Below are 24,453 nucleotides of genomic sequence, written 5' to 3'. Positions count from 1 at the left end.
CATGCAGATTCTGTCCCTATCCTCTCCTCTTCCTTCCAACTGGGGATCACCGACGTCTACTCAGGGGGTCTGCGACTGCTTAGAAAATGAAATAATATTAACACATTAATAAGTTTTATATAGATTAAGAAGCAAAAGTAAAATTTAAAATTTAGAAAAATTCTATAAATGTGAAGGACTTTGTAATTGGTGGCTGAAAATATAGTTGGCTTCCTTGTGGATTGATTTGTGGGAGCAGTCCTAAAGAATACAGTATGGGCAATTGTTTGCCTCAATTAAATTTAGAAAACCTACAACCCTCCCATTAAAAGTTAAATTTAGATTTAAAAAAATATATTTGTTTGAGAATTGCATAGAATATTTCATCATTTGTGTATTTGGGGGTTGTCACCGGAGGAGTTCACAGTAGTCAAAAGTTTAAGGAACCACTGTTTGCCATTCTGTTGTTTTCACAAATATGTGTAAAGCTCTTTTGCAAACTTCAGAAGGTTGTTTATGCCTTATCAATGGCTAATGTATAGATGTGAACCTTTTGGCTTACAATTCTGTGTCAGATGAGGTATTGAACAGGTACATCTCATTAAGGTAAATAACGACCAAACAGTTTTTTGAACAGTATTCAAGGTTTAATAAGGTGCTGATCGAATTAATGTCTACCGAGCCATTACCTGTGTTATGCACCTGAAAACAGTAAAAACAGATCAGAGTATCTACTAAATGCGGGTGATTTCATAGATATGCTTCATGTCCTGCATGTTGCAAAAGGTTACACCTATTCGCACTATAGAGGTGATAGAAAATTTGGTTGAGCTGTAGCTTGCTGAATACCTTCCAGTTTGAAAAGTGTGGAACAAATTGTCACATTCATTGGATGGTGTCATCAGTGATGCATTTAACATGCCATGAATGATGTAATATGTGCGGTCATAATCCGTGCATGGTGGGGTTGCATACTATAGTTAGGCTGGTAATCTATAACTGGTTAATTTTTGTTTTTAAACATTAGTTTTTGTGTTATTGCAACATCTAAATATGATGTCACTAACCGTTAGTTTTTCCATGAAATTCTGTGTTTTTTAATCACATTCAGCCAACTTCCCCGTACCCCCTGAGCACGACTGTTGGCCATATGGAGCAGGGTGTTGGAAGTAAGGTGGGAATCTAGCCCTCTCTGTGCACAGCCAAAGTCCTTGCACAGCAGCATGGTGACTAGCCCTGCGCAGCGGAGGGGGGGGCGGCACAAGGCCTGCACACAGCCCCCTGCAGGCAGCTACCCTGGGGAGCCGTAGGTAGAGTATTGGCTGCAGGGCCTGACTTCCATCTTCTGACCCAGTCCTGCACACAAACACCCCACATGGGTCGTCAAACACCCCTTTTATGCACAGCCAGATGCCATGTTCAGAGAGAGGTTGAATGGCTGAGTGCAGTGGGGGCTGCTCAGACCCTGCACCCACACACCCACATGTTGGTGGCTAAGCCACTACTGCGCACAGCCTATACCGGAAGGGTTATGGTCTATGTATTTTAAGGAATACATTTCTCCCTGTGGTACATTATAAGTCACCTCAGAATTTCATGCCCTTAGAAAGTCATTCAGCCGTTGTCCTCATTCTTCTATATGGTTGCGGAACTTCGTGTCTAGCAAATATCCTTATAATGTACGGCAGGTGTTACGAGAGAGAGAAGAGAGAGAGAGAAGAAAGAGAGAGAACGAGAACATAAAAACACAAAAACACACGTTATTTCGGCTGAGTTTCACAATCAAAGCCTTTCGTCGTTTTGGTTGCTCCATCTTCACTATAGTTGATACATTACTTATAAGTGACAAGATTTGTATTTTGATAAAGTTTCAAAACAAAAACGACGCTGCCAGACAGTTGGCACCATACCCCCCTCTTAGTCATAAGGGAGAGTCCTTACCATGCATAGTTCAGACAACATCATGTTTGTCACATGAAATCTCTTCCCATCTGGCAGACAAAAGCCTTTCTGTAGATGAAGTCTTCATACACCAAACATATGACTCAGAGTTGGACACAGTTCTAAAGTGGTTTGGAAATAGAAGCTGCATTCTTTGTTGAACATTTTAGTTCCCCTGGCAATTCGCTGTGGCTGTGTTGTGACTATGGTTGTGTGTTGAAAAGCTTTTGGAAGCGTCGAGTTGTCAGCGATCGCTGGGAATAGCACTTTTCGAAGATCTAGTTGGTTGGGAAAGGGTTTTCCCATTTTAATTACTTTTAGTAACCTACTTTTTCCAGTTCTTTTGTAATTAAATATGAAACCAAAATAATTAATCAGTAGCAATCATCTCTACAAACAAACTACACCAGAGAGGGGTAACAGATACAGAAAAGGAAAACTAAATGTGAATTTTCCATCAAAGATGTTTAATTCGGGAAAGGAGAGATGACACAGGAGACATAGCCACATCCATCCGATCTCTAATTCAGTCAGAATTGTAGTTCTGGGAAAAAAGACCACATTGGCCAAATACACATAGTTAATCTTTGCTATTAAAAGACTACTGCAGGCCTGTCTGCCTTCTGTTGTCTTCCAGCCATGGTGATACCTCGGCTTCTAGTGGTTCATATGCCCATCTTGTTACTCCCCTGCTTTGCAGTTTTGTGGCCTTTCTCCTGTTTTGTTGTACCCAAGCTCTGTGTCTTTGTTACATTTGAAGATGTAACGCCCTGAACGTCTCAGGATCGTTTAACAGACACGACAATGAGGACGCAACCACTTGTGAAGGGTTAGTTCTTTTAATGAAGGCAAATAAAATACAAAGAACAAACAAAGGTTATAGTCACTGGAATCCTCCAGGCTAAGTACGTTACCAGCCCACAGCACGGATGGTCCTAACCGTCCTTTGCATATACGCCGATCCCGGCGTATGCCAACAGAGGGCAGAAATGAAATGGCCGACAATGCCAATCGGTAGGCTGTGAGGGGCACGAAGAGTGTTGGGGAGAATCGAGGAGTCAGGGAAACACCCAGCCGGGGTCTCTACCTGAAGGGAGCAGCCGCTCAACCTCTTCCTCAGACTGCACCGGGACGCGGAGTCACCTCCTGGTGATGCGTCACCGATACCCCAATCACAAGCAAGAAGACTGAACCGAGAGCAGCCGCTCGATCGATCCTGTGGACTTCCGAGTCTGTAACGCGGCAAACACCTCCTGGTGTGCGTTACAGCTGGCAGTCCCTGTGTCTCTGGTCGGGCTGGGAGTTACGACTCCAACCAGCAAAAGCGCCACTGCGCTTGGACTCAGCCGAGTCAAAAAGCGAAGCTCAATGGTTGACCGGTAGAGCTTCCGGGTCCTTCACAGGTGACGATGGGGCAAGACACGACCCAGGGAGTAACGACTCGACCTACCTCCGTTCTTGCCTTACTGGAGCACCACTCCAGAACACTGCTCTTCACGAAGCAGGTACGTCGGTGTAAACACAATATCCGACAGCCTTGTACCTCCCGGTTCCTCCCTTTATAGGGCGTGTTTTCCTTGAGTTATGTAACAGCTCTCCTGTTTACATAAGGGCGTGTTTCCCTTGAGTTATGTAACAGCTCTCCTGTTTACATAAGGGCGTGTTTCCCTTGAGTTATGTAACAGCTCTCCTGTTTACATAAGGGCGTGTTTCCCTTGAGTTATGTAACAGCTCTCCTGTTTACATAAGGGCGTGTTTCCCTTGTATGACAGGAATTCTTGACAGAAGACTCCTAAATACCCTGAATGTGACTGCAGTTTTTGAAAGGATTCCACAATACGTCTGTGTGCTCTGTTTTCTGGCTCTAGAGGGGCTTTACAATGTTGCAGGGTTACCGAATAGAAAAAGATTAATCTCTACGGTCTGAGACTTGATTTCTCACACAGAGACCCAAAGGCTATGAATATATGGTTTGTAGTGATGGGCCTGAGGTTCTGGAACAACCTCTCCTTTTATGTAAAACTAATTCCTAATGTTATGGTCTTCTACAGAAAATTGAAGTCCATCAGAGCCTCTTACCCTAGCTGCGGAGGAGCAGACCATATATGGTTAGCTTTCACAATCCATTATAACAGAGTTCTAGTGAATTAAACCACTTTAGTGAGACTCACACACAGTAACCATACAAAACTGGCTAGTCTAAAAGCAAAAACTCAAGGGAGGTTGGAAATGGGCACAACCCATTTGCTACTGAAAGTTTCAAAATAATGCTTTAGAATCTAAGGGCCTTATTACAAATTTGGTGGTCTTTCTCTGGGACCGCCACCGCGGCAGTCCCGGGAAGACTGCTAAGCCTGTGGTGAACCCGCCCGCTGGTTTACAAGTTGAATCCATTGCGGGCGGGCGGTGCTGCGGTTATGTTAGACTCATTGAAAGAGCCTAAAGAGCATACCGCCGCCGTGACCGCACCTACAGCATGTTTGTGAATGTCACACAGTGCATTAACGTAGGTGATATTGTAGTGGGGGGCACAACATGTGCCCCAGCACGAATCCCCAAGTGCAGAATTGCCCGGGGGCCATGTTAGGGTAAATGGACGGTGGAAATGCAGGAAGTTGGACGCGGATATGTCCATGAAATCCCAGGTTCAGGCTGTGGCTGGTACATGTTTTGGCCTACTGAAAATGCTGCGAAACTTCCTCCCACTACTCCCAGTTTCCCACAGGAAAACAGTAGTGCAAGCACTGATTTTGTCCCGCCTTGATTATGTAAATGTTCTTTACGTCGGCCTTCCTGATTATCTTCTTGGCCGCCTACAGGTGGTACAAAACGCCGCGGCTAGAGCTATACTTATGGTGGACCTCAGGACACACATGACTCCTCACCCGAAGTCCTTGCACTGGCTTTCAGTACAAAAGAGGGCAAATTTCAAGGCCTTGGTGCTGGCTTATAAGACCTTCCACAATATTGGGGCCTTATATCTGAGAAACAGGTGCCAGCACTATGTTCCAAGTCTGAGGTCTTCAAATCAGCTACTCTCGCAGATCTTAAGGTTCTCCCGCTCTCGTCTGGGTGGGCGGTCTTTCCAGGTGGTAGGTTCTCGGCTCTGGAATAGCATGCCTCCTGCCTTGCGTCAGGCGCAGGACCTCCTCCGCTTTAGACGCAGATTAAAAACCTGGCTTTTTGCACAATAGGTCAGCGGCCCCGGGGCTGCCTGCTCGGTTCTGTCATTGGTTCTTTTTTCCTAGCGCCGGGACACTCTTAGGAGTAGCCGCGCGCTCTATAAGTACCTAGTAACATAACACAACATAATCTGGTGAGGGTCGTATATTAAGGTGTACTGTGTTCGAAGGCGGCACCAAAACTTCTAACCATCACATTATTTCAATCGAAGTCTGAGTCCCTAATACATGCTTTAGAGCACCGTACAGTGTGGCAACAGTCTCTTACTGTTTTCAGCCGACAAGCCAAAGTCTGTTCGAAATACTGCTCGTATAAATTTCTAAGGAAAATGTTCTGCCTTATCCGACCATCGGAGCCTTTGATCCAGTTATGCTTGCATCCCATTTCAATAACATTAGTTTCTACTCGTGCCAAGTTACCGGCAAGCAAGATCACAACCCTTACATTAATAATTTTATGTCTAGAGACCGGCTTTTTGATGTTGTTTTGAGAGTGGCAATGATGTCATTTTGGAAATAGATACAGTTGTCCACTTAAACAGAGCACATGTGATTCCTTTTTAGCAGACCATAGCCAGGGTCAAAACTGCAGATGTCTGTAGCAAAGATTATGAAGAACACAGCAACAAGACATGTCTTTCCTTACAGTAACCCTATAGGAGCAAATAACACATCATGGAGTATATGGTACTCTGGTATTTTAGCCTGGTATTACATTTCTAGACAGGTCAGTGCATGTAAGTGGATTTTTATCCAAGCATTTGGTTGCTGTTCTTCACAAAGTAGTCACATGGGTAATTCCTGTCACCCTTTTGCAAATTGTGTGTTCAATGATCACCCTAGAGCTGAAAGTCACATTAATCAAGCCATGTGGAGACATATATTTGATTCAGCAGTATTTGTCCTCTTCAGTTTTGGGACTTGTTTTCTATCTAACCTTCCCATGAGTTCAAATCTGTGTCAAAAAAGGGCTAAGTGCAGCCTATTCATAGTAGAAAAGCCTGTTTCCTGAATACAGAAGATTCAGTTCCTCTGGTTGATATGTGCATAACATTTTTATAGAAGTAGATAATAAATAATATCTGTGATGTCAGTGGGCATGTTTGTACTTCATCTTCCATTGATTTTATTATGTTGCCAAGCAACATCCTCTATTCCCTTCTCTAACTGGGATGGGCATCTGGTTAAAATAAAGAAAGATAGATGCTTGGTTATGGTTCTGTGGTCTCTATTGTGAGTAACTTAATTTTACATAGTCCATATAGTTTCAGAAAGTGCTCTGGAAATATATTCTTTGTACCACCTTAGCCATTCTAATCCTAGTTTGATATCTTCTGGTTGGGTGTTTTTTTAATTTTTTTTTTTTTTACTTACGGATGGGATAATATTTTATCACACTACAAGGAGCTGTTCCTTTTAGCTTCCCACCTGTATGTCTAGTATGGTTTCTAACAAGGTCTCTTTTGTAATTTTCTTTGATTGGTAGCTGGCATGAGATTATTAGTATTGTTTACAGTAAAACTAATGCCAAAACCGGGATATTTTTGTTGGCATACAAGTTCGGTAATAATCATAGACAAACTGTCTATGAATTGCTGTAGCTTGGGGTAGGCTCCATTTTTCTTTACATAGGATGTGATGAGCCAGCACCTTTACATAGCCAAGATACTTCACAATGAACCCCATTGCTTAAAGTTTGGAAGCATTGTTCATCAGCTTTCTCAGCTTAGGCAGATCAACACAGCTACATTTTCGCTGGTCGCTGAGAGATGGCCCATCTGTTCATACGTATGGTTTTGACATTTTTAAATACACACCCAGCCTCTGCTTAGATGAGTGTACTATATCTGTGCCTCTTTACTATGTTCTTTTTTATCAACCTCTTATTATTATCTTCTTTAATTTAAGGCACATTCCAGGTATAAGTAATAAGGAAGACCATTAACCTGCTCTTGAGTTGCACACCCAGTTCCACACCTTGTCTACTCTTAGAGTGCTGTTATATAAATAAGATTCACAAGCATGCATACATTGAATTGACTGATCTACCACAACTGTCCATTCCCTAACAATCAAAAATAGTAAATAAAGTTAAGGTCTTTTAAGATGATGGTCTGTCCCACACAAATGTTGTGAAAATGGGGAGAGAATTGGACATTACAGTTACCACTGCTTGCCATCAAAATATTTGTTATACTTTGTTTTGTATGAGTTGCTTATTCCAGCATTAATTGATTTTCTATGTCTTATTGGTACACAATTCATAAACAGGGAACTGAAATGTGTAATATTGTATTGGTTCATCACAATTGACTAATCTGCCCATCTCAGGACAAAATGCCAATTTTCTTCTAATAACTTAAAACTTTATTTACTTATTTTATTTTTTATACAGTTGGATACTCTTGTTGTGGATGCAGCAAAGGAGAAGAGGGATATGGAACAAAAACACTCCACTATTCAGCAAAAGGTACTAGAAAGAAATTTATCAGAAAAATGTGCAGTTGAATGCTGCCTTTGTGTGGGTGTTCATAAGGCACTTACTCTTCTGATACCTATCTAAAATTGTCTTCTCAGTGCCTCCAACCTGTGCTCAGTGTGTGTTGACTGCCATATGAAGGACTGCATATACTTTGGCGTAACAGAGCTTCATGTTTAATTTTTTTCTCTGTACAATTTATTATCCAGGATTAATTTTTATAAATACACATGTCAAACCTATAAGGAAGGAGTGGATCGGGTTAATAGTTGATTATATTTTGATAGCTTGTAATATGGACCGTTAAAGTAAGGGTTTGGTAGCCTTTCTGAGGGAAATCTGAGTCAGAGCGAGAGGGAGCTTGTTTTTTGTGTACCTCCCTGAATGTGGGATTAGGAGAAAGCATTGATGAGTGGAACTCAAGTTACATGTAGAAATATATGCAATACAAGTAGGTACTGCAGATAGAGGCCAGCCGTAACAAGAGGGGCACTTTACAATTTCTCTCATATGCAACAGGCTGTATGTCAGTGAAGACTTTTACCATAGGGAAGGTGGAGTTCTTTTTTTGTGCGTGGATGACTAGCAGTTTGTAATCATCATTTTGCTCTTTCTGGTTGTTGGGGTCATTGTAAAGGGTACTGGCATAAGTATGTTTCTGAATTATTCCAGAAGTCAATTTTGATAGGGTGGAGTTTTAGGAATGTAATGGGGAGAATGCACTTGTGGTGGCTGCAGTGGTATATTCTGTTTATACCAGTCTCAACTTATGGAGTGAATACTTGTGTCTCCATATTGTAGGTTGCCCAGACAAAAGACATAGGATGTGCCAAGTAAAAAGGCGGAACAGGGATGACAATTTTTGATTTAATTAGGTGTTTGAGAGTGCTGCAAGTAGTTCAATTTTAAAGCCTTATTAGTGTTTGGTGAAGTGTAACAATTGTCAAAAAGTGCTGGAAGTACAGTCTGTCCTAGTTAGAGTGCCATGGACATCAGTGTGCTCTGAAGACTGAGCACAGCCATTGGTCACTTTTTGGCAGCTGTCTCACATCTGTCTAACTCAAAATAAGGCCATTTGTCAAAAGAGATTTGGGCCACTAAAATGTAAATTGGTTTGATATTGAGGACCTTGTGCTGATTGCATGTTATCCGAGCAAAAAGATTAACAAACTCAATTGCGTCTTTATCAAAGCAGTAAAGATTAACAAAATCCTCACAGACACCATTAAATCACCTTTTACTCCTCCATGTTCCATTTTAAAGCATTCATTGTTTCATATTGTTGACCTTGGTAGACAGGTGTCTCCAAGTATGCTGGAAATTCTATCTGTCATAAGTTTAGACACCACAAATCACTTAAAGATAATCGGAAATGTGAAGTGGACCAGCAGTGGAAACATCTTTTGCTGTACTGACAGCAAACCGGTGGCTCTCAGAGTTTCTGCGCATGGTAATATGTTAGCTTACAGTCAGCAGGGGTGGTTAAAGACGATTTTTCTTTCTATCGCTGTTAATCATTTTATATGTTCCTGTATCCATAGCACTTAGATGCCGTAAGCTTGTCTTAAGGTCTTTATAAATGTGGTTGCCTTGACTTGGAATTTACATGCCATGTCTAACAATGTTAAATGAGTGTTCAGTGAACATTTGTCAACTCAAGGATGTAAAACCAGGTGGGCACAAGTGCTATCTCAGTGCCATTGCCAAGACAAACATAGGCTTACCATGTCAAAGAAGTCACCATTTTCCTGAAAGGTCTGGAGCACCACCCCTTTTTAAATGAATCCTTGATAGGTATAGAAACTTAACACCGCGGTGGTAATTATCAAGGATGAATGGATCCAGATGTAGAATGCTCCGACTTTACCTTTAATTTCCAAATTCCAAAACCATATATTGGACATTGGGGAAATTAAGTCACACTGTAATTTTCTTTGATAGTGGAGAGCTTCTGCCATAGATGACACAAGTGGGATAACATTGCAAAAGGTTGATCAGGGTCAATATGAATTCTCCTATGGGTTCAGTTTGACTTATTTAGCTTTTAAAACATTTTGTCTCTCTGTCCCAATTTTCTATCAGCACTTACCATCTCAGCATCGAGTCGTTCAAGAAAGGCAGTTAGATTGTGAAGGTGTTTGCAATGTCGGTTCAACTATAATTCTATCACGCCTGTAGTCTTTTCTCTCCTAGAAAATCAGGTGACATTCATACCCCGCGCCCTAAGAAATCTGTTATGCTTCATATTTTGAATGAAAAGATGCCCAGTGTAGAGCAAGATGAAGAACGTGCATCTGTCACTGTAGGGTGCATGTGTAGGAGGATGGCATTTGACTATCCTCTCTCAATGTGCTGCAAAACATTCTGAGCAGTGGTTAATTATTGAGCTTGTCAGGAACTTCAGTAGAAACAGGCAAAGGTATTATTACTACCCCCCCCCCCCATTTTAAGGACTCCTCCTGTCACCGCATTTGTGCAGCTCCCAATTGATTCTACAGATCCTCACATGGGCTTGAATCGTCTGTATCTCACCTCCCACTCCTAATCCCTTGCTTTGAGAATAGTAAACATCCAGATAGGTTATATTCCTACCCGTTTGATTTTTCACCTGTACCAGCTGACATGGAAGGCTCTTCTCAATTTTTGGATTCAGAAATGTATAGAAATTGATGCCATATATGCAAAGTCTAGCCCATCTAGTCTGGTTATAACATTTCTGAAGCTATACCGTTGACTCTACGTCCCCCCTCCACTTAAATGTTTGCTTTGGTGCTACAACACAGTGTGTCTGACTCTGGAATTAAAATGGAAACTTGAAGGAAAATTCTACAACTGCCCAAATCAAATTATGCAGTATACTCGCCGACTATTTGTTACCTTTTATATATGTATGTGCAGTAAGGTTGTCTCAAATCTGTGAACCTAACAATCAAATTAGATATGCTTTACATATGTTTTTTTTAACCATCATCAGACAGGTTTGATTAAGACCTCTACTGAGATCAACAAAACAAGTTAAAGCACATAAAATCATCACCAGAATACATTATCAATAATAATGTATTTATTTTATAGTCTTGTGAAGTGCACAGCTACCCAAAAAGGGTTTCCCAGCACTTATTTTGACGAAAAAACAAACTGTCTACTTAGAATAGACGTGTCTTAAAATGTTTGCAGAACGCAAGAAGGGAGGTACAGTCCCTAAGAGATTTGGGCAGATAGTTCAACAATTTCGGGCCTAGCACGGCAAAAGAATGTCCTCTCATCTGGGCCAGATGGAACCTAGGTACAGTGCAAAAGACCGAGTTGGAAGATCTCAGGGGACGAGAAGAGAAGTAAGATGTCACTATGTCCTGGATGTAGTGTGGCTCTGCTCTAGCTTTGGCTGTAAATATATAACAAAGAGCCTTAAATTGGATCAGTTTAGAGACTGTCCGTCAATGCAGTTCAAGAAAAAGATGTAAGACTGAGGTGTGGTTGGGAAGCCGGTACAGCAGTCTGGCCCCCGAAATCTGAACCATCTGCAGATGCCTCATAGATGCATGGTCTATTCCCAAGTATAAGACATTACCGTCATCCAGTCTAGATAGGACTAAGGCCTGAATCATGATCCTCTGGGTAGATTAGATTCAAGTATGAGCTAAAAATTTAAAAATATTATGGCAAAGATATAAATATTGCCATATAACATATGGTTATTTGTCTTAACAAGATGGTCCCTGTTTATTTAAGGGCATTCTTGTGTACTATACCGCTATTAAAAAATAAACCACAATTCTGCATTCCTTTCTGGGCACTCGTATCCAAGATTTTGTGCACATACAGATTCTGAAGTCGGTCAAGCTGCATTGTAAACATTTTTTAAATAATTGACCATTATTTCAGTTCTTATGCACCCCTTACTACTCAACTTGTGCACAATTATCAGTGGTATAATCCCAGGCAACAGTATTTTTTTTTGTTTTTGTTTCCATCTTTCTTAGGACCATAAACCGCCCTTCCAAGCTCAGACAGAAAATGCCAGCGTGCATATGATTAGCTATTTTCATGGTGCAAGGGCTTGACAGTCTGATTTGAAAGTGCCTCCAAAGTTGAAAAGAACTAATCCTGCCAGCACCTACCTGGGGTTTATTGTACGTTGAAAGGCTAGTTTCCATATGATGGTTATGAAGGATCCAGTTACAAGGTGGCAGAAGGAGCAAACAATGTTGAGCTGTGTAATATATCGAGCTACATAAGCACAGTTGAAGATTATTCAGTTTTAGTTGAAGTGTTCTACAAGGTTCCACCATGACATCTTTAAGGCGCTTTTGAGCACAAAATATACAGTAATGCAACATTGATTGGCTATATCCGGTCACAATGTCCCTACAGCTGGGCTCTTAAAGTTGTGTGGTTGTATAGTGGCACACAATATTCAGGTATATTATCCTTGTTGGATGTTTCTATGATGTGCTACTTTAATTGCAGTTTTCTATTCAGTTTTGGATTGTTTGGTATGAGCCTCTGTTTTTGTTTTTGTAAGTATTGTACAAGATATTCACAATCTAAAAATGGAGCATCAGTGCAGCCACCCAAAAAATTAGTCTTTCAACAAACTGCAAATACACTGTTTGTCTCAATATTCAAACATAACTTTAAACAAGGCCAATAAATATTTGCAATTATTTGGTAGCACATAATTTTCAGACAGTTAATTCCTCGCATTTAAAAAAATATATATTTTTTAAAAAAGCATGAGGTGATTGTGGTTACCTTGGATAGAACTTAGAATGTGTAACTCCAAACCTTCTCGCTGCCAGATCATTGGTGGAAAAGGAAGTATCTTTTAAAAGCTCTTTTCCCAGTCTGTGACTGCTAGAGTTGTCTGCCTCATCATGTAAGGTAGAATTGCAAGTCATTTAAAATGCAGAGGTTGCTAACTGGTGCTCAGATTCGATTACTTTGCAAGGTCACAGTTCTAGTTGGAGTTTCATCAATTATTTACCTATTGCTTCTGCACATCTTCCTCATTTGTTTACCAGGGGACAATTAAACCTCTATCTGAGAAACCAAAATACGAACATATCGTTGTACTTTTGGTACCATCAAATTAGCTCTTTAATTATTTTGAAATAAATCTTATATCCAGTTCCCCCAAGAAGTATGCACTTTATTGCAAAACAGTTTTAGTGAGCAACTAGGACAGTTGCATAAAATTTTTCTGCCCAAGGTATTAATCAAGACCGCTCGAGACAAAGTGATGTCCAAAACAATATAGAGGGGCGAGGAGAGAAGGTAAATATTAGAGGATAAGAATGAGAAACTAGAAAAAGCAAATATTTTCCCAAGTCCCCTACACAGTGCAGAGTACTACATCAATTGGATCACATAAGAAACCTCAAACTGGGGCCCTCTCACCTCAAGTCTTAAGTATATTGTCCAGGTTTCTTGTTCGACAGGAAGTCCCGATTTGGGCTGGGTGAATAACAAAGTACTGCTTTCATAAGCCAGTCTCACCTTGCCTGGATACAAAATTGATGCCTCAATATTGTTTGCAGTCCGCTCCGCTTAATCAGTTGAAGATCCTCCTCTTATTTTGTTCTAAGAATATGAAGATCTTGCAATCTCTAAACGTAGGGTTGTTTTCTTGGGAGCAGCCCTTGTCATTATCTCTTTTCCCAGTTAAATCATTTTCTCTCTTTGGGTCCTTGCTCCTTGACCTTAAGTCCAATGCTAAATGGTCATCAGGATCTTAGCCAGCATCTCCTCCTGCAAGAATTGATACCTCCCTTTGATCTTCGCCTGCAGACAGAATCTGGTATTCTGACCTTAGTGCCTCCCACAACGTTGTCCAGATGTTACGACTCCTCTTTCAAATAAAGCACATTGGTCATGGTCAAGTCATTATGTCCTCATCGGTTTGAATAGTGTCCCCTTGCATTCAAGCCTCAAGTTTAAGAAGACTCTAGCTATTGTTACAAACTATGTACCACCCTTTCATTTTGCACATCACTTATCTAAGCCTGCTCCAAAGTGCCCTCTATCTGTAAAGTATTCCGGTCTACACTAGTAGACACAGTTCTCCTAGCCTGCAGTACTCTATAAAGAAGGATCTCCGCCGGGTCAGTTTGGTCAGTTAAAGGTTAACTACTATGTGTGCTTTTACTCCTTAGGAGTCAGGGGAAGGCCGCAGTGGCACACTCAGTCCGGTGCTTCTCTGGGCAAGGTCTTTTTGAACATCAAATCAAGGTCTACTTATAATCACCGCAAGCCAGGAACTGCAGTCCTAGCGGAGGTCATGCTGATTGGTCCTAGTGTCTCCACTGTGCCCATCACCCCCTGAACTTCCTGATGCTACACTGAGGTGGTCATATAGGGTGATTCTGCATGTTGCAGACACTTTCATGGGGCTGTCTGAATTGTTGCGGGGCCACTCATCAGACTGCAGCAGTGAAGGTGTCAGTAGAAGACTACAGTGAAGCTCCTGAGGTAAGAAGAGCATTGTGTTATGTGGGGTAGGACGGCACACCTCACACCTGCAATTATCCCTATGTAGAAAAAGATGTAAGTTGTCATTTCAGGGGGTTCTACCAGTTTTCCTTCAACTCAGTTTGCTGGCCTGTGACTTTCAAATGTACATGACAAAAAACTGGCACTTCCTTGGGGTCATTGGCCGTTGTGTGACATGATTGTTTTGAAGAGTAACTTCATTCTGTAATTTTCTGCTAGAAGTATGTCCGCTACCTCTGGAAGAGTTTGATATTATTTCAGAGAGATTTACATTGTTTCCTTATGCTTATTTGAGCAATATTTGGGTAGCAGTGCCCAAGACCTTGAACTGATGATGTATGATAATGAAAAATGTGTTCTAAAATGCACCATTTCTCTCCTTTTTAAAAGTCGGATGGTTTAGGAAACCCCAAATACCCCTTCTCTCTTGCAGTGGTCGGGCTCACTCACTGTAAGTGGTATGGGAGCTGGTGTGACAAAATTTGGAGGGCTACGTGTGGTTCCCAGTCTGGCTGTGGAGGTGGGGTGCCTCACCTCCTCTGATTTATAGGGACTTGTGGGACCGGATCATGTTCTTGCCTCATCTATATCTAATCATAGGATTGAAAATGAAGACTTAGTGTGGCGTATTTTTTTTTTTTTTGCCTAGGCCAAATGTGTAAATGTATTTGAACATTTTGCTTAGGAGTGGGTGGAATTTGCGTAGTCGCGCTACGCAAAGCTCCGCAAAATGGTAAAAAATCTCTGCGAGCATGCAGAGTTCCGCGAACACTCGGAATTGCTTGTTCCGCCCATTCGCGATGCTTTTTTCATGTTCTCGAACGCTGTTTGCTTGCTCGGGGGGAAATATCTTGCGAACATGCATTTTGAAATCGCGAAGAAGCAAAAAATTCTACGAAGCTGCGGATCTTGGAATTTTTGACATTTCTGCATCCTCTGCGGAACATGAAATTACCCAAATTCCGCGAGCGGAACGGAATTTACCGGCCAGGCCTAATTTTGCTAAGTTAAAATTCAAACTTATTATCTCAGGACACTGAAATAAAATATTAAATATATATTTATATAAAAAGCTAGACTCTGCCCAGCATAATCACAATGCAGATAGACTATAAACATTTCAGGGCAACAGTATTAATTCGCGCAATACATTTTCATTACTGTCCAGTTGTGGTTAGTGTTTGTAGATACAGAAAGTATCCGAAAAGAAAGTTCTTTTCTGGGTTGGCATTTTAACACAAAGTTCCCAGGTCATCTTGAACTTGGCACAACATACTAAATGCAACATAAGGATATGAGCAAATGGGGATCGCATTGACGGACGCCGGCAGCACACCTCTGTTCCTAAATTTTAGATCTTCTGTAAATTCAAGTCAAACTCTTTGTAAAGCTAGCTGAAAAATGGTTATTCTATCTCAGTCTAGTTCCAACCAGGATAACAACTCATGTATGAAATTAAAATTCCACAAGACTGTAAAAATAAATACAAACATAATTGATTCCGTGCTTTTTAGGTCTCGTCTGACCCAGCGCATGCGCTGGTCTGGCGAGACTTTTAGTGAGGGCTCAAAAAATGCTACCATGGCCAGCCTAGAGCTTCAGTGCATGTGCGCGGGCGTGCGCATAGGAGCAGAGGTGCCATATGGCAAACCTCGTCGTGCTCATTAAGCGCCCGCGATCACTTTCACCCGCGATCACTTTCGCGGCGCCCCTTTGATGTTCTCAGTGAGCCGCGCGGCCAATGGTCTTTAATTCCTCCTCTCTATGCTCTCCTTTTCTCCTTAGGTTGCTCTTATGTTCCTCTTTTACTCCCATTCGTATATCTCCCATTTTTCAGTTTTTTTAACCTTTCTTCTTCCCCGTTCTGTATTTCCCGTGTCTGTTTCCCATCTTTTGCTGCCATTCGTGTCTGTCCTCGTGTTATTTCAACGCTCTTGTCCTCAGCTGCTCTCATTTGTTATTGTCTTTCATGTTTCTGGCTTGCATCTTTCCTTCTTTCACCTGCGATCATGCGCTTTTTTGTCACCCTGTGCATGGTTTCCTGAGTGTTTTCTCCCTCTGCTGCTCTCGCTCCCGTTTCCCCATTTCTCAAATCACAGTGTCTCCACCCAACTGTTACACTAACTCTGGGCTCTTGTTCCTCTTTCCTCTCTTTAACGCGCACAGCCACCATCTGCCTCCCTTCCAGCGCTTCCCGGCTGACCGAGCAGATGATCTCCCCAGTCGGTTTGGTCTTTCGCATAAGCCCCGTAGGGGGAGACCAAACCGACGGGGGAAAGCATCTAGTTCGCTTATAGCTGTATTTGTAAGCTCCCCTCTGAGTAGGGGTGAGACCAAACCGACGGGGAAGATCTATCCTTTCACCCCTTCAGGTTCCCTGCTCCTTTCTTCCTTCTGAAGCTTTTACTCTTCGTTCTCCCTTTGATTTCACGTTTATATTTCTTCCCCAGCCTCTTTAATAACTCCTCTCCGCTCTCCTTTTCTCCTTAGGTTACTCTTATGTTCCTCTTTTACCCCCATTCGGATATCTCCCATTTTCCAGTTTTTTTAACCTTTCTTCTTCCTCGTTGTGTATTTCCTGTGTCTGTTTCCCATCTTTTGCTGTCCTCATGTTGTTTTGACGCTCTTGCCCTCAGCTGCTCTCATTCATTATTGTCTTACATGTTTCTGTCTTCCATCCTTCACTCTTTCACCTGCGATCATGCGCTTTCTCGTCACCCTGTGCATGGTTTCCTGGGTGTTTCCTCCCTCTGCTGCTCTCGCTCCCGTTTCCCCATTTTTCAAATCACAGTGTCTCCACCCAACTGTTACACTAACTCCGGGCTCTTGTTCCTCATTCCTCTCTTTTCTCCCCTCTGTAGGTCCTTCCCCCTCTTTTGCTCTCTGTCAATTGGCCGCCTTCCTCCCACAGTTACATTTATTTAGTCCCTGCTGTTCACGTCGTTCTTTGTCTCCCTCCTCCATCAGTGGCTCTTATTCTCTTTCTCCTTCTTAGTTCTCATGTTCTCCTCTAGGGTTTGAGAGCCAATCAGTGCACCTCGGTTTCTTCTGGTGATTGGTGACTCTAGAGCGTTGCACAACCCAGTGTGTCACACTTCTGACTGTTTCTACACCTCCCCCTCTCCCTCTGTTCCGTGTGTGTGACACACTCCTGTAGAGTGCTTCCATCTCTGGGTGTCTTGGAATGCACTGTGGGATGCTTTGCCTTGCCCAAACCCGGAGACTCCTGGGTGAGCTGCTCTCGCAGGACTATGACTGGACCTGTCCTGTCAGGGACTGAGGACATGCACTTCTTTCATTTGAAAGGGAGAGTATCTGCACTTCTCGGCAGAGCTGCCATACTTTTAATGGGAGAATACCAGCACTATTCTGTAGGACATAGGTACACGGGCACTGTGAGTACTTGCACTTTTACATTTCCATTTCATGCACTACTCTTGTGTGATATAGTTCTAGGTCCCTGTGAACCGCAGTCCGTTCTTCGCCATGCAACGTTGTCATCGGAGCATGAGGAGAGGTACTGTGTGTAGGTGAGTACCAGCCTGGGCACCTACTGGTGCAGTGGCCAGAACCACGGAGTCTCCATTCTAAGGTGCCTCCCCATGGATCCATCCTTCTTGTCTCGCTTGGCCCAAGGATCAGCAAAGATGAGCGGCCTTATGGTACCAAACTCCACATAGGTCCCTCTCTCCCTGTCCTTGCCCATTGTGGGGACGGTGGATGTTGCTCACCATTGACTTCTTATCTCTTTCACTGATCTCCTTCCTGTCTCCACCGCCGTCATGTTCTGCTACTGCCTTTGTGTTTTCTGGCTCCATTCACCTCTAGTACTCCTGTATTTTATTGCTCCCTACGGTTCTTTTAGTCCTTTCTTGCTTCTCTCCAGCTTACCCTCCTAGCTCGCCGTCCATCCCTTGGCTCTAGGGCTCTTCTGGTTATCTAATTCCTGGCTCACTTACATCTTTCTGGCTCTCATTGTACCGCTCTTGCTGTTAACTGTTTGTGTTTGTTTAACCTGTATGTGGTCATGAGTCAATGGATGGACACAATCGCTGCTCCCAGGCTTGCAGTCTTTGCTCCTGACAGAATAGAGTGCTGCACATATGACTTGAAGGACAATTATAATTAGAGGTATACGTTTGTGACCCTAAATGGATAGAGACCTGTTACTCGGGAAAAGCCTAGTGTGTATTTACAATTAGTCTATGCTGCTCGGATGTATAGTAGTCCAAACAGTGCTTAAATAGATAAAAACAATAACAATAATGAAATAATTTTTTTACATATATTAAACTTAAATAATAAACATAACACAAAATTAAATATATGTGCAACAGATAATTTATCTAATTGTATTTAAATATTAGAATTAACATATACAAATAGTTTTAATTCATATTTTAAACTAAGTAAATAGAATATATATATATATATATATATTTAAAAGGTAAGCCAATATTTTAACGATTCAAAAATACATAAATAATATTAACAGCAATGAAACTGATGTTATTAAAAAGCATATATAAACAAATATGACACATTAATAAATTTAACATAGAAATAATTTTTAATGAGAACGACATTTTTCTAAATAAAATTATATCAAAAACAATTAAAAAAAATAGTAAAACATGAAAACAATAAACAAGCATTGGCATAGCCAATAGGTCTCGCCTTTGGGACCTTATAAGTGTTTAGTTATCCAGCACAATATCCTTGGTGCAACAACATCGTGTTGCATGGCTAAACACTTATAAGATCCCAAAGGCGAGACCTATTGGCTATGCCAATGCTTGTTACTGAATTAATGAAGCTTATATGAACCATTTTTTGCCTAGTATTTAAACTATCTACTAAAGACAAACAGGGTTCCCCCACATAATTCACATTTGCCATGTCCTCAGATCATTTTTGAGGTTAACTCCTTTTACAGAAGTAGTTTTATCCAGCAACCCACCCCCCATTCCACAAAGTAAAACAGCACGTTACCAGTATCTGTCTCGAGCGATTTTGAAATCCATAAGACTTAAATATTTTCTATACTCATTTGTTTAAACAAATATGTTTGAAAATGGCACAGGCCACAACATATGCATAGTAGATCACCTCTGCTTCATGTCACCCTCGCTTATCTTTTTCTAGATTTTATCATCCCCTGATTTCCTTTCTCTTTGTATTTACCTTTACTTCTCATTCCGTCCAAGATTTACCATCCTACACTCCTGTTCTCTCCATGGCCCCAGATCTTTTCTTATATCTTTGTTCATCCTCTGCCTTCGTGTATGACCTTTTTGACCAACATGCACCAATCTAAATATACGTCAGTTCCTTATTGTCAGTCCCATATTGCCCAGTTAGTGTGCATATCTTTGCAGTGTCCCCCCCCATATACCCAGCAACAGTAGCCTCACTCCTTGGATCTGTGTGTTTCCCTGTACTGACTCCAGAACCTCTTTAGCCTGGGACATTGCTAGATTGTATGCTGCAGTTGTCCACAAATCCTATGGCATACATTGGAATCCACCTTCCCCATTTTCTGCAGCTTTGTTTATTCTCTGCAGTAGTTTCAGTTGCACCAGTCTTAGTCCTGTCCTGATCTCTACCTCTCGTGGATGTTGTATTGTATCTTCCCATCCTGTAGCCTCCGTTGTCCATACATCTGCCTTGCATCGATTTCTCAATCATCACGAGGGTATTGAGAGTGTTGCTCACAAGGTACTAGATATTTCTCCTCTCCTCTCCTCTCCTCTCCTCTCCTCTCCTCTCCTCTCCTCTCCTCTCCTCTCCTCTCCTCTCCTCTCCTCTCTCTCTTCTCTCTCTCTTCTCTCTCTCCTCCCCCCCCTCCCCCCCCCCCCCCCCACTGTAGGGGCCTGTGTTTGACCTCATGGTCACAGGTTCAAATCAGGTCGATAAGATTAGTACCATTGAGTTGGGTAACAATAAACATCTTGTCCTTATTTCACTTTGTTTTGATTGAAAGGGCCTGTATCCGTATAATACGTAGAATAAAGTACCCCCACCGTCCATTATAATAATATTGCAATCACAGATGAGTTCCATGACCAAATAGAGTAACGAGGTTGAAGGCCTAGTTTCTCTATAAGGTGATGGATCTCCGAGGTGACCTGCAATATCCTTTTAATGTACCTCAGAGTGTATTGTATTCCTTATAATACATAGCCATACCATCAGACTTCTCACAAACCTCTTAAATCCGAGTTGTCGTGTTCTTTCATGTTCACTGCAAAAAAGAGGAATAAAACCAAAAACTGTATTCTAAAATCATCCACAGCAAAGAGCAGTTAGTAATTTTTGTAAGAATATATTAGAAGTGGTAAATGTAGGTCAGGTTAAAAATCATATTGTGTAGTATGCAGAGACTCTGTTGTTTTTGTAATGACCTATAGTATTGAAAAATAAACGTTGTCTTAAACCTCTCTTTTTTGCTGATCTCTTTTTCTTTTTAGAAAAACAGATTAGAAAAAAATGAAATGCAGTTCTCTATTTTCTTGTTTAAACTGCGGCTCTAAGTATGCCCCATGACCTGCCTTAAACTCTGGCTGGTGGTTCTGGCAAACAGGCATTTCGATGTTAGAAGTTTACTGTAACAACATGCTACTTTTGAGCAGCTACGTTACTTCTTTCATACAGGTGACTAGACGTGTCGCATCTCGACTGTAATACAAGGGGAGGGCTCTAATTTTTTTTTGAAAACATATTGTATTTGCCGATTGCATACATATCACAGAACCCTATATATCAGAGTCATCAGCGAAGTCATATTGCATCGTGTTACAAAAGCAATCAACTTTTATACATGTCATCCAAGAATGTAATAAAGATACACAACAAAGTACAACTAACCTCCCCCCAACACCCCCTCCCTCTCCCACGCGTCGCACCATATCCATACGGTCTCTACTACAGCCTTAATACCCTGCAACAAAGTCGTAGCACAATAACACCCCCCGCCCCTCGTATTCCCCCCCCACCCGGAGCCCCCCCAACCCGACTAACCTCAAGAATAATCCCAGTGGATGAGCCTCTACATCTACTGGCTGCTCCAGCCACATCTCCCGGTAATCCGCCCATCTTTTCCATATTTTATAGTGTTTGCGTGGGCGTCCCCTGGCCACACAAATGGGCTGTTCCAGCCCCATACAGAAATCTAGGCCGTTTTTCCATGCGGTCACCGATGGGGCTCGCGGTGCCTTCCATGCTCTGGCGATGTCCCGCTTTGCCAGTGTAATGCCAAGTCGCATAAGATGTCGCTTATAAACATTACCCCCAATGCCCTCCATGACATGCAGCAGTGCCAACCGCGGCGTTCGTGGAAGCTCCCAACCCAGAACCTCCGACAGACAGGTAAACACCCCCCTCCAAAACCGGTCCACGGAAAGGCAATACCAGGTAGTATGCATAAATGTACCTTCCTCCCGGCCACATCTGAGGCAATCCGGAGCGGCGATCATGCCCGCTTGGTACAGTCTGACCCGGGTAAAGTAGACCCTATGCAGATATTTAAATTGTATGAGGCGCAGGCGCATCGCTATGGCCGCTTCTCTAGGAGCCGCCAGGGCCTCCCTCCAGTCCTCCTCTTCTAATGCACCCACATCTGTCTCCCAGTCCCCCTGCAGCTTCTGAAGCTTTGTGGAACAATGTATAACTAGGGCCTGATAGATCCTGGAGATCTTCTTGGTCTCTAAGTCTCCCATGAAGATTCTTGCTTCCAACGGACTGAACTCGGGGATGGATGCCAGGCCCTCCAGGCTAGGGGACAGTGCATGGCGAAACTGGAGATACCTATAAAATTGTGATTGGGGCATAGAAAATTCCCTTTGTAGGTCCTGGAATGACTTGAGTGTCGTGCCTCTTATAACATCCCCCAGGGTCGAGATGCCGATATCATCCCATCCTCGGAAGCCCTTTAAGGCCGCCAGTTCTTGTAAGCGCCCATTATTCCAAAGGGGGGTCTCCCCAGTCAAGATGTTCCACCAACCCATGCGACGCAACGCCTGCCGCCATATCAGGAAAACCACCCGCGTGGCCGACGGCACGCTGCCGCGCAAGGGCACTGAATACAGGATGGTGTGTTTTGTATTAGACCCCATAAGCAGTCGTTCCAATGCGTACGCCAGATCCCTCCTATCGCCATTCCACCACTCATTAAGGATAAGGAGATGCGAGGCCTGATAATAAGACAGGACATCCGAGGACGCAAGTCCTCCGCAGTAAGGGGATAGAAAACGTGTTCGAAGGGCCACGCGCACGTTACCCCCTTCCCACAGAAACTGCCCCAACACAGAATTCACCATCCGGAACCATCGAGGCGGGATTGGGTACGGGTGATTCTGTAGCTGGTAGAGCAGCCTAGGAAGCGCCACCATCTTAAATATTGCCTATCTGCCATACAGTGTCAATGGCATACGAGACCAGGTCTTGAGATCCGGGAGGGCTCTAATTTAATACACAAGGCCACACTTGCCTTCACAGGAAGTGTTCTTTTTAGTGCACTAAAAGATATTCTGATCCTTTCCTCAATGCATTTCTTCAAGCAGAGATTTAAAAGCATTGTAATTGAATTTAAAGTGAAAAGTGATCCAGTTCAGTTAGTTAACATTTGATTTGTATTACAGCTAAATTGATGATTTAAAAATATTTTGATTTCGAATTTTGGCTATAAGTAGGTGTTGTGAAAAAGAAAATATTATGAATTGAATAACTTTAGATTTCACACATCTTTTGGGGGCTCCCTAGAATTAACAATACAAAACATAGTAAAAGCGAATTGAATCTTGTAGACATTTAATACAACTATGAACCACAAAACTGTGTTGCAGCTTTATCTGAGCAGGGTTGAGAAAACGTTGTTCTCTTATCTGGACCCATCAACCAGTGATCTGTGTAGAAAACAATTCAAAATATAATTCAGATAAATATAATTTTCTGTTTTGAATTTACTATATACAATTTTCTTCGATTGTATACTTTTAGTTAAGCTCTTTTTCCGTTTTATACTCACCTGTTTTGCTTTTTCCTCTTTGCCTTCTGCCAGGCCTCGCTGCAGGTAAAACATTTACTAAACTTTCCTAATGCTGAGCATTAACAATTTTGGAATAACTTCTAAATACTATTATCATCATAGATATTGGTGCTTGTGTTTTTGGTGTTTACACTTGTAATGCCTACATGTTGTATAGAAACAATGTGTGTGTGTGTGTGTGTGTGTGTGTGTGTGTGTGTGTGTGTGTGTGTAATATTAATACTTTTGCAAGTTGTAGCAAATTAATAAATATAATCTGTAACCTCATTGAATACCTCAGAAGGCATCAGAGCACTATGGTCTCCAAGCATTCATGTAACATTTAAAAACCCAGTCATCCTGGCTCCTTCCTAAATTGATGATAGATGCTTCCTCCTCGCTGATAGGCTTCCTTGGTGACTTTTTCTCATCTCCGCCACTGACCACCTCAGCTTTCAGCCTTTCCACTTATGTCTTTTTCCACAGTAGAATTCATTTTTCTGTATGAAGTAATTGTTATTCGTAAAGCATGTCAAATAAGTCAAACTTTCTCCTGTGTCTGTGTGAATATATTTCTCCTCTGTAAGGTTTTGATATTAGTTAGGCCTTTTATCCCTTTCATGGTATACTGGATGGGACATGCTTCACTGTATAGAATGCCCTTTAAGGGTGCTAGTCTGGGAGGCCATGGAGCAGGGTGTTACCAGCATCCTGAAATGAGCGCACAAGGGCTTGAACCGCGTTTCTGAAGTCACTTTCTAGTCAAAACTGTTTGACTTTCTTTATGAGGGAGTTGGTACCAGGCTTTCTGTGGGGTTTTTTGTCAGTGTGTTTCTTGAGGGTGAAATAGGTGTCCAGGGTGAATCCAAGTGATTTGGCTTTCAATGATAGTTGGGTTTGAAGCTGTCAAGGTTCATGTCATTGGCCACACTTGTATTGTTTTTTGTTTGTTGTTCTTGGCCAATAACAGGCATTCTCTCTTGGTTGGTTTGAGCTTCAGATCGGTCTGGATGATGTTCTTGTAGTGTTTGAGGAGATGGACGACTGATTGATGAATCTTGATGTTATCCGCTAGCAGACCACTAAGCCTCAATCAGTGTGGCCTGATTCTTTTAATTATACTGAGATTCTAGAGCATGCTTTCACTCCATGCATGCATTTGCATGTTATTCTGTAATTTTTGGATAGTTGTGTTTCTAGATACTCAGGAATTACCCTGCATGTTTACATCTGTGGAAATTTGAATCACAGCCATTGTCATATAAATAGTATACGTTTCATGTGTTTGAAAGTGATGCAGTGCACATTTTATTAGTAACAAGTAATTGCACATACCTACTTGCTTTAGACTTATG

At 42.1% G+C, this 24,453-nt stretch overlaps 1 protein-coding gene across 4 annotated transcripts in view; it reads left to right on the top strand.

Moving 5' to 3' along the window:
* ACAP2 (ArfGAP with coiled-coil, ankyrin repeat and PH domains 2) overlaps positions 1–24,453 on the top strand; it is a 402,036-nt gene that overhangs the window by 205,233 nt on the left and 172,350 nt on the right. For all 4 annotated transcript variants that reach the window (XM_085635275.1, XM_085635276.1, XM_085635277.1 and 1 more), the window contains one exon: positions 7,498–7,572. In XM_085635275.1, coding sequence (XP_085491401.1) covers positions 7,498–7,572 — 75 coding nt within the window. The remainder of the gene's footprint in view (positions 1–7,497; positions 7,573–24,453) is intronic.

Source organism: Triturus cristatus, chromosome 11 (assembly GCF_964204655.1).
Source record: "Triturus cristatus chromosome 11, aTriCri1.1, whole genome shotgun sequence".
NCBI lineage: Eukaryota > Metazoa > Chordata > Amphibia > Caudata > Salamandridae > Triturus > Triturus cristatus.
Note: the sequence above shows the minus strand (reverse complement) of the source record. Positions and strands in the feature narration are given on the sequence as shown.